The sequence below is a fragment of the Anastrepha ludens genome, chromosome 5 (assembly GCF_028408465.1).
Source record: "Anastrepha ludens isolate Willacy chromosome 5, idAnaLude1.1, whole genome shotgun sequence".
Lineage (NCBI taxonomy): Eukaryota > Metazoa > Arthropoda > Insecta > Diptera > Tephritidae > Anastrepha > Anastrepha ludens.
Genome location: NC_071501.1, coordinates 70,497,744 through 70,509,268, shown reverse-complemented (window position 1 = coordinate 70,509,268; position 11,525 = coordinate 70,497,744). Strand labels below are relative to the sequence as shown.

The following is an 11,525-nucleotide window of genomic DNA, read 5'->3' as shown; positions in this document are numbered from 1 at the left end:
AAAGTATATTTGGTTCATAGGACAGAATGTGTGTAACGCGGTGTAATTTTATCTCGAAATGTCTCGGAATATCCCGGAATATCTCGAATGTCTTATGTTCTGGGGCACTTCAGAGGCCAGAACCCAGATGTAGACTCAGCATGTCAAAAACTTTCGCAACAATATAGTCTAGTGTCTGTTTCAAAATATGAGTTAAACTATTTTATCAATGGAAATAATTCTTTGTAATAATCATTCCGTCTTTTATGTATTTAATTTCTCTAGACTTTTCATGCAAAAATTACAAATTCCACTTATATTCTTGACCAATCTAACCAGTTGAAATGCGATATCTATTGCCAGAAAACACTTCCGTCCCATCCCCTGCTCTCGTAAATCACGCCCTTTTACATTTCTGCTTCTCTTCCCTGCTGTTTCCGCTCTTCTGTATGAAGTATTGTATGCACTTGTATGTATTTAGTTCACCATCCATTCTCCTGCCTCAAGTTCACCTTCAACGCCACTCTATCTGCGCTTCGTTTCGCGCTTGAGTATCTCCTCCAAACGACGCCGTTCTTTGACACTCAAAACCTTCTCCAATTGTTCCAACGTCAGGTTGATTTCGCGTTTTGAGTGTAATGGTGGCCAAAGTGTTGTTATGGCAAAGGTTCTGGGGGGATGGAGTGAAAGAATGTTAACTAAGTTTTACTTTGTGTATTAAAATATGTCAAAGATGCTTGAATTGCTACTTCAATTGTTGTTGTTTTTGTACGCTAATTGTTCTTGTTGCTGATGTTGCTTATCAAAGTAACGGGCTGCTTGTTGAAAAGTGTTACAACTACAAAGTTAATTGCTTGACTACAACAAAAACTAAGCAAGCGTAGCGAGGTGTGGCTGTTAGTGCCGTGGCTTTCGCTACCTTTGGCTGGAATGGCCTTTTTGGTGTTTCTCCAGCTGTGCATTTTAGGTGTTAAAAGCGAATTAAGTTGAGAGGATCAAAAAAGAGTGAAGAAAATACTTAGCGGTGTTGGATTGCAGTTAGTTTAACTCTCTTCGGGATTTTCTTTGTTTCTTGGTGGAGGTGTCGATTGAAAATATTTCAAAGTCGACTGGTTGCTGAAGGTGTTTAGTGTATTAAGTGCTTTTCGCTTTAAGGTGCTTTTTATTGCTATGGGTTGACCCAATTTTGTGTGAGAAAATAATTTGGTGGTAAACTTTTAGAAATTGAGGGAGTTAGTTTGGCTACAATAAATTTCAATACCTTTTTACGTCGTACTTTGGGATGGCGTTTTTTTTGGCCATCAGAATGATTAGGCTGCTTTCTCTTAAGATTTTAAAAATAAAATGAAATATGAAATATTAAATTTTCAATATCAAAATAAGCATACATTTTTTGTTCATATCAAGCAGGGGAAGAGGAAGAGAAATTTAAAATGTGTGCCAAGTTGGGATAACTGGATAAAGAGTTTATGGAAGGTGGGTATATTTCTTCCCTTACTACAATACAATAATTTTAAATATTCCGCTTAACAAATTAATCGCAATATTCAAGTACTGAAGTACGCACTTTTAACCAATTTCTTCTTTTTAATAAGAACAATGCTTTAGATAAGGCTACGTTCTACACATTTATCACACCGATTTGGCGTAAATTGATATGGCGTTTGAAAGAAACTGGCACAAAAGGGGCCGATATAGCTGCTACAACAAATAGAAATAGAAATACGATTTCTTCTACTTCCTCGTCTTCAATGCTTCGTCCATGTATGTTGGGATGGCCCTGGCTTCTTTTGCGCCGTAACGACGTTTAGAACTTTCTTGACGGACTCAGGCTTCCTCTAATATAGACGAACGGTGTAAGTGCGAAATATGGCGTCTAACAGTTGAAAAACGATGTCTTGCTTGGAGATTAAGATTAATTTAGATTTTAACATATCCAGAAGAAGAGTATATTTGTATTGGATCTAATACAAATTGATTAAGTGTGAGTTCCGAGAGCCTGAAACGGCACATTATCGCACGCTAAATATTGGAACGAAGAGCCCCAAAATGCTATTTTTTTCTGACCAAAAATATTTAATTTGGATGGGGTTTTCAAATAATTTTTGGATAAAGTACTGATTAAAATTTCTGATAACTTTTACGCTGATTCCTGAATTTTACGGCACTAATTCACACTGCGCGTATCACAAAGGAGTTTCTTACATCAAGAAAGATACTGGTTTTGGGGTGATCAACGGTCAGCCAGGATATAAACCGAGTTGAGGTCTCTCTGTTCGAGAGTATACAATAGCATTGGCTTATTCACTGTTAGGTGCCCTACACTATCACCTACAAAATTATGGCCCGCATGCACACAACACGGACCTATTTGGAGTTAGTCATTCAGGTCTATGACCGAACTATATCGACTGTACGAAACTACAGCGCGACAAATAAGTTCTCAAGTCCACCTCCATCACTTTAGATAAAATCAAAGAAGTGTCATTGAAGCACGCATCCTTCAATTTCGTATTCGAAGACTTCCAGGATACCGTGTATGGAGACACATACAAATTGGAAACATTACACTAAGCCCAGAAACCGCCTTCCGAGATCGAAAGCTACATTCATAGCTAGGAGCTTAATAAAATGTACTGCAAGCAGTTTCTGCTAGGTTGTTACCTCTGAGAACACATCTTTTGGAAGTGCAGCCGACTCTTCTCGTTATAGATTCCTCACGTTTTTGATGTGAGGTTTAACCGAATACGGTTTGCTGGAATTTATGCGGTGAAAAATTATGAGATGGAATCATCTCGACATTTATTCCTCATCTACTTTGCTTTTGCCAGACTATGATTTAGACATCTTAGCCCTCACCTTTTTACATGCTAAATGAGCTAGCGCACTTGAATATTTGGCGCTTGCGTAAGTTTGTTAATAACACGTTTCGAACACAATTTTTGACTCTGCCTTTGCGCCTCAACTTTATTTTCTTCCCTTTCTTGGCAGCCATCGTAGCCGAATTGGTTGGTGCGTGACTACAATTGGGAACTGCACAGGTTTGAGACCACGGGTGCGAAGCATAATTTGAGAGAAAAAGTTTTTTCTAATGGCGGTCGCTTCTCGGCAGATAATAGCAAGTCTTCGAGTGTATTTCTGTCAAGGAGAAGCCCCTAATAAAAAACTGCTCCCATTCGGATGCGGCGTAAAGCCGTAAATCCCTCCATTTGTGGAAAAGATCAATACGTATACCATAAATAAGAGAAGAAGCTCAGCCAATCATCCAAAAAAAGGTGTAAGAGCCAATTGTCTACATATATCTTGAGTCTGTTTTGGTTTGATAACTTGGATGGGTCTCTTTACTTATAGCTCTAAGTGCGCCCCTAAGCCATCTAGCAGGCGTGTGCCAAGTTTACTTAAGATGTCTCAGTATCTCCTCAAATTATCGAACACACGGCAGATCGACGCGCAAAAATTCATTCTCTCTCACGATTGCGAACATTTTAAAATATGTGTTATATAGGTTGTCAAAAAAGTCTTGCGGTATTTCCGCAAGCTTGTCTTTGCAAGCGCGTAGTTCTAGTTGTATTCGTCGCATCGGTTCACGCTAGAACTTTTTGGAAAGCTCTTTTCACGTGCTAACACGTGTTTGATTAATTGTTGTTTGCTTTTAATCGTTCGTGAGTTATAGCGTCGCAAACATGGAGCAAAATAAAGAGAAAATACGGCATATTTTACAGTACTACTACGATAAAGGCAAAAATGCATCTCATGCAGCCAATAAAATTTGTGCAGTTTATGGACCCGATATAGTTTCCATTTCCACCGCACAACGATGGTTTTAACGTTTTCGTTCTGGTGCAGAGGTGATCGAAGATGCGCCACGGTCCGGAAGGCCTGTCGTCAAAAATTGCGATAAAATCGCTGAATTGATCGAAAGAGACCGGCATAGTAGCAGCCGTAGCATCGGCCAAGAGCTGGGCATGAGTCATCAAACCGTTATAAACCATTTGAAGAAGCTTGACGCAAGAAAACATTTTTGCCCGTATGGATACATGCGAATCGCTTCTGAATCGCAACAAAATCGACCCGTTTTTGAAGCGGATGGTGACTGGCGATGAAAACGCCAACGACAACGTGAAGCGCAAACGGTCGTGGTCGAAAAGCGGTGAAGCTGCCCAGACGGTGGCCAAGTCTGGATTGACGGCCTGGAAGGTTCTTCTGTGTGTTTGGTGGGATTGGCAGGGAATCATCCACTATGAGCTGCTCCCCTATGGCCAAACGCTCAATTCGGACCTGTACTGCCAACAACTGGACCGCTTGAATGCAGCACTCATGCAGAAGAGGCCATCTTTGATCAACAGAGACCGAATTGTCTTCCATCAGGACAACGCCAGGCCACACACATCTTTGGTGACGCGCCAGAAGCTCCGGGAGCTCGGATGGGAGGTTCTTTTGCATCCACCGTATAGTCCGGATCTCGCACCAAGTGATGACCACCTATTTCTGTCCATGGCGAACGAGCTTGGTAGTCGGAAGTTGTTCACAAGAGAGTCCTGTGAAAATTGGCTCTCCGAGTTTTTTGACAATAGGGAAGCGAGCTTCTATAAGAGGGGCATTATGAAATTGGCATCTCGTTGGGAGCTCGTCATCGAACGGCTCATATTTGACTTAAATCGCATTATTATAACCAATTTTATGAACAATTGAAAATTCAATAAAAATACCGCAAGACTTTTTTGACAACAAGGAAATATAAGTAGTTACATCTAACTCCATTCCGTTGCTTTACTACAAATACTCGTTATGTGAAAATATACTACAGTGCACTGTGGTTCTAAAAATTTTATTGTATTGCGATCTCTTACTGTTTGCCATTCATGTGTATTTGCATTTGTGCATTTTGCCTTGAAAAAATTATCCAATTCTCCACAAAACATACCTGTGAACACGCATCGGATCAATGACAGTCGGTTGCATGGCTTCATGTTGCTGAATTTCCTTGCGGAACTGTGCATTGTAACGACGGAATGCGTCCACGTAACGCCGTTGGCAAACTTGTTGGCTGCGAAGAGCAGGGAAAGAAAAAGTGGGAGTCAGAAGGAGAGGATAGAATGTGAAGAAAATCGGGAAGAAGTTGAATTGTTGAGATGCATCGATGGATTACAGGTGCAGTTGTCGAGCTCAGCGGCGCAAATAAAAGGACAATGATGTGAAATATGAAATGAAAATATTTGCAGAGTATACAACTCGAGAAGAACCGATGAGCACCAAGCAAAGTAAATCAAAAACTGACATAACCACATAAATATAAAGACACAGGTAAAGGCAAAGGCATTTGCACTAACACTGGCGCACAGGTGCGAATATGTGAGAGCGTATGCACGAGTGCACGCTGAAGCCCGTGAGGGATTTGCAACTACGGCAAGTGTGTTCGATGCACGTACAACAGCGCTAACTAGTGTGGAACACGGATCAACATCGCCAGCAGCAGACCGCACAAGAGCAGCGGCCAAGGATGAGCACTGAATGAAAGAAAGCCAGCAGGTTGTGAGGAAACAAATCAAATCAAGCCAAACGAGGCAGCAAGGAAATGCAATTTCCTGACGAAATTCAAACAGATTTGTTGCGCTTTTGCACTGCCTTCCTGCTCAGTTAGAAGCTGCTAACAATAACGAGGAACCAAAGTATATGCACGTACGAGCAAAGAGGGCATGTGGAGCAGTTGGTGTAACAATTGTTGAGGTAGTGGATAGCTGTACTCTGCCACACCGTCTGATTATGTCTATATCATGCTTATTGCTCAGCTTTGAGCTTCGATTGCTCCGCTCCTGGTGATTCTTATTGCATGTTCCTAATGCAATTCTTGTTTCCCCTAAGCTTCCCTCCTCTGAATATTCCTTATTTGCTACTCACTATGTTTGCATTTGGTTGGCATTATTCAACGAGCTTGGTGGCCCATAGCCAACACGTCTTGCAATAAGTACGCGGTACCATTGCTTTTGTAGCGCATTCATCGGTCGCTTGAATGGATTTGTATCGTATTCTAATTTCATGTTGGTTCAAGCACTGCAAAGAAAGAAAGAAGAAACAAAAACAAATAATGTATAGAGGAAATAGTATTTTGTGTGAAAACAAAAATTGATGCTGCCTCCAAGGCGCTGATATGTTTGCAGCACGCGAAGAGCAATTGCAATTTCAGCTGATTGCTAACACGTTGCCCTGTGCGGCTTCGCAATTTTTCACCTGCGCGTTCGATTTGTCTGATTTCTTGTGATTCTTTGATTTCGTTATCGTTCAGCCACTGAATTTTATCCACTCGTTTGGTTGTTTACCTTGACGAATAGCAGTTCGTTGGCGACTGTGTGTATTGAACAAATAAATTGACTAAGTATCGTGTATGTGTGTGCGTGCGTGTATGCGCTAGGATTGTTTTAAAGGTTGCCAATGGACTCAAATTATGATTGGAAAATCAAAAACATTTTCAAGTGTACATATGAAAGAAAATTTTATCTGCCACGTTTCCATAAATAAAGGGTGGTTAAGTTTTAAGGGCCGGTGTTGATTTTGAATAAAATACAAGTTTTTTAGGAAATTATTGTCACTTTTCTTTATTGTGACAATACTGGTATAGCTCAATTACGTATGTAGCAAAATATCGATCAAATGGCCGCCGCAGCCACGGCGGCACACCTCCATCCGATGGTCCAAATTTTCAATGACGCTGAGGCATAATTATCTCATCCTTTGGCTCTTGAATTGTTGTTGGCTTATCGACGTACACCTTTTCATTCAAATAACGCCAAAGAAGGAAGTCTAACGGTGTCAAATCACATGGTCTTCGCGGCCAATTGACATCGCCGCGACGTGAGATTATTTGGCCATCAAATTTTTCGCGCAAAAGAGCCATTGTTTCGTTAGCTGTGTGACAAGTGGCACCGTCCTGTTAAAACCGCATATCGTCCACATCCATATCTTCCAATTCGGGCCATAAAAAGTTCGTTATCATCTCGCGATAGCGAACACTATTCACAGTAATTACCTGAAAGGCGTCATTTTGGAAAAAATACGGCCCAATGATGCCGCACCAAACAGTCACTCTTTGTGGGTGCTTTGGTTTTTCGGCAATGACTGTTGGATTATCATTCTCCCAAACCGCGGCAATTCTGGTTATTGCCGAATCCACTTAGGTGAAAATGTGCCTCATCACTGAATCACGAAGTGCGCGATATGCATTATGATTTGAACGCCCATTTTCATAATAAGCCTGAACAACTTTATCGCATTGCTCGATTATGTATCTTTCCATGGTTCAAATTGAGCTAGTCTGAAATTGAAAAATGTCAAATGAAATGCAGAAGAAAACTTGACATTTAGGTGTGGTTTACATTCAACATCGGCCCTTAAAATTTAACCACCCTTTAGATTAAAAAGTTGAAAATAGCTTTTCCTATACTCATAGAATTAGTTTTGATTTTAACAATAGTTAGTATACCTCAGTCTTCCATGCCATAGGAAAACATAACAGCAAGGAAGAGCTTAGAAGCGACGAACAGAGGCTACGAGATACATAGTAAGCTGGCACCAAATTATAGGGCTACGTCGGGCTAAATGCTTATTCGGAGAGTACACCAAAAGATACTTAAGCATAAGCATAAGCCTCCTTTTTTATAGTATGCGGACGAGGTTAAGTTTTCTAAGGATACTTATAGCTCGTACAGACTAAAACCACCCCCACTACTCATTTCTGTCAGTACCTCGCGGGACCCACATTGAAGACTTTTCTTTGCAGAGGAGGTAAAGTAACTTCTTGTTACGTCATTGGTTCGTGCAGCTCGATCATGCAGCCGTAGTCTTATCAGTATTGATTTTATGTAGTTGCTTCTAGTTTCCCACTTTTCAGGTGAAGTCAGCATTTGTTGAACGAGTTCTTATGAGCTCAGTCTGCAGTTCAGCTCCCGTTTGACCAGCCCCCGTATTTCAGTAATTGGCACGTATTCTGACACTGCGTGTTCAGGTCCTTCGACTTTATCGACACAGAATTGATAGTATGGATTGCTGACAGATTTAAATCGGTGTAGATATTGTCTAAAACATTTATGAGCAGAAAGAAATTCAGTTACATAGAAATTCAGTTTCCCATGTTTCATGTTCGCAAGTCTGGAATTATGGAATTATCTTTCGCTCTGTCCAGTGCCCACTGCTGTTGCCATTCCTCAGTGTGTGTTTCTACCAGTCTTTTCCTATCCCAATCTCCCCGTTCATGGTGAAGCCACGTTGCTTCAACTTCGTGGTGAGTGGGTAATCTCCTATCTGTGTTTATTGAGAGAACTGGGTTTGGATCAAGTATTGTATAGAGTACACGACACAAAAGATATTTAAATCCCAGTGCAAGCGTCTCTTTATTCTAATTCTAATAGTCATTATAAACAAAATTGAAAAATGTGTGGCACAAATAATAGACCTGAGGCGAGGTTAATAACATTTTTTGTACGTTTGATTATCAAAGCATAGTATTGGTAAAGTAGAAAACAAAGAATAAAATCTCCTTGTTCCATTTTGGGCTGACAGCTAAATGGACACGGCGAAATAAAAAAAAAACAAATCAGCTGATTTACCGACACCACCCTTGATGAGGTGATATAATTCATTAAAAATTTCCAACTTCCAATTTCAGGTCTATTTTAAGCGATCCGGTAAATTTTTAAAACAGATTTTCGAAACTATAAATTAATTTGAAAAAAGCATGTTTTTCGTTTATTTATGGTGCGTTCAACATTTTTTGGAAAAAAACTTAATAATTCGCATGGTTTCTAACGAACTAAAAAAATTCCTTTGCATCAGTCATAGAACTCAATAAAATTTTTAGGGAAATTAGATATAAAGTAGTTTGTGTGGAAACCTAACGTCCATGGGCGAGTTGTGCTATAGAATCCCTTAATTAGCCTGAAAAACAAGAGCGCCTGTAAGAAATTTGGCACTGGTAATATAACAAGGTAAAATATAACCAAATCACTACTTTCCATACATTTTGTTTGAAATATTATATGTGTAAAAATTTGGTAGAATCTTGTCACATGTTTAAATGCAATAATGATGGCCAAAGTATTATCCACTAAATACTGATAAAGGAGTTTTGTATAATATTTTAAAAATAGTAAATTTTATTTATTTATTAATCAGCAAACAGGATGAGAATATGAGATCGGTACATAGATACAAACAACTAATGGTTAATGGTTAATGGTTAATGGTAGTAAAGCGTTAAGGTATGGCCCTTTAGCACTGCGACCATATTGATCTATTGTGCACCCTATGCTGTCTATTGACTGTTAAGTATGCTTATGAATTGTACCAGCTCCTTCTGAGGGAGTGATTGGAGGTCTTCATCTGTAAGCACGAACTTGTTTAAAAACCTTTTCCTTCTATGCGTCAACCCCGGACATTCGATGATGAGATGTTCTATAGACTCCTCATCTTCGCAGCAAAATCTGCAGGTGCTGGTGTTAGTTATGCCTAATTTATGTAAGTGTTTGTTGCAGGTAAAGTGACCCGTGAGGGCGCCTGTGAGAGTGCGAATGCTCTTTTTGTTTAACGTGAGGGTCATGTTAGCTCTTTTAGCGTTGAAACTTAGGAATTTTTTGGAGTGTCTAAGACCCTCTACGTTATTCCAATGCTGATATAATAGTGACCCAGTATTTTACTTTTTGTTTTAGGCTGTTTTTGTTGAATCCGAACAAGGGACTAGGTCCGATGAAGTTTACATCTGCCCCTTTTTTGGCTTGAAGGTCGGCCTTTTCGTTGCCGTCATATCCCTCATGTCCTGGTACCCAAATTAATGAGACATTGTTTTTGGATACCAGGTTATTGAGTGCCTTGTGGCATTCTAAGAGAGTTTTTGAGTTGTAGGTATAGCTATCTAAAGCTTTTAGAACTGATTGGCTGTCCGAGAGTATTTTAATCTTTACTCTCTTGTGGTTTCTACGTTGCATGATGTTTGCTGCTTCCATTATTGCGTATAGTTCCGCTTGGAAGATGGTGGTGTCCCTGGTGCGAGTGAATGATTAGTGGATTCTGGGCCCCACTACTCCTGCTCCTACACCATAAGGTGTTTTTGATCCATCAGTGTATCATTTTTGTGAATCATCATTCATACATTTTGGGTTTGTTTTCCACTCGATCTTCTCTGGAAAGGTAACTGTGTATCCTTTTGTGAAACAGAGGGTTGGGTCAATGTGGTCTGAAACTTGAGCCATGCTTATGGTGTTTTTGATTTTATTTAGGATACTTAGGTGACCGGTGAGGTTGCCTAATTTTAATACAAACAACTAACATACGACATATTGACATTTCATGTCAATTCAAGTCTGTTTTATACGACTCACACTTTTAAATTTGAATCTTATACATTGTTCATAATGACTATTGTAAAAATTTGAAAATCAAAGCTTATCAAAACTTCCTCTAAGAGTCTACGAAAAATTTTTTTCTACCTTTTTAGCTCATTTATAGAAACTTGGTACATGAAACATATTTTTAATTTGATTTTTATTGTTTGTTTTTTTATTTGCGTAGGAAATCGCTTCTCCTTCACATGGCTTATGAAATGTGAAAGTGATAGTCTACACGGTGTGCATACCACAACCACCATCAAAAAAAGGAACTAGTTCCCTTAAGAGCCATTTTTTACAAGAAATGACAAGAATGATAAGAAAAAAAGAAAATTGACATGCTCTATCAGGCCTCACGAGCGGCATATAAATCTCAAATAAATAAAAACAAAAATGGGCTCACCGCGGAGCTCAGATTTCAAAAGTGAGCTCTTTAATGCGGCTCTAAGCGAATTAGACAAATCAACTGATGGGCTGACGTCACTTGAGGCGTATTTAAAAAAAAACTGTGTGGGTGATATACGGAAAATCAACCAATGACACTTCGTTGCAGTCTGAGCAGCGGCTGTCCGACTAGAATTACAGTGAGGCATGCCGAAGAATCAGTTAGGCCCGAATTAGGCAGACCTTACTGAGACACGCCTCACTATTACCTTACCAGGCCCACGTTAGGCAAGGCAAAAATTGGCATGCCAGAACAATACCAAATTTGGTTGTGGTCACGAAAATCTGTGGCAGTGTCTCACTTAGGCATAAATTGGAATCCCTAACTGATTTGTAGAAGGACATCCGGAGTATTACCGAAGTTCGGTTTTTCGAACCTGCGCCTAATGAGGCAGATGTGTGGCGATACCTTTCGGGACTTGGGCCTAGTTTGGCTGCCTTATGAGGCGCAAATTTGGAATGCGGTCTGCCTTATTTGCGCCTAATCACCGCCTTACCAAAATTTCTAGTCGGGTGATTGGACGAGTGTGTGAATACCATACATGTGAAATGATCGTGCAGAATTCGGCTGCCGATTCCCAAAGCGTCGTGGCAGCCAAAGTTCCCTTCAAAATTTTCTTTTTCATCATAGCTAAATAGCAAGCCTGGTAATCTATCATCCTTGAATCTGATACATATAAAACTATTCAATTTTTTTATGCTAAAGTTTCGGAAACAGTAGCCTTCTAA

The 11,525-nt window shown here is 39.9% G+C and overlaps 1 protein-coding gene across 1 annotated transcript; it reads right to left on the bottom strand.

Annotated features, from left to right (window-relative positions):
* Window positions 1-267: 267 nt before the first annotated feature.
* Window positions 268-6,309, bottom strand: LOC128864282 (uncharacterized). Its single transcript, XM_054103877.1, has 4 exons — window positions 6,208-6,309; window positions 5,878-6,030; window positions 4,904-5,026; window positions 268-649 (listed from the first exon to the last, which is right to left on the bottom strand). Exons 2-4 carry the CDS (start codon window positions 6,015-6,017, stop codon window positions 505-507), a joined length of 408 nt encoding a protein of 135 aa, XP_053959852.1. The 5' UTR covers window positions 6,018-6,030; window positions 6,208-6,309; the 3' UTR covers window positions 268-504.
* Between the last annotated feature and the right edge of the window lie 5,216 nt (window positions 6,310-11,525).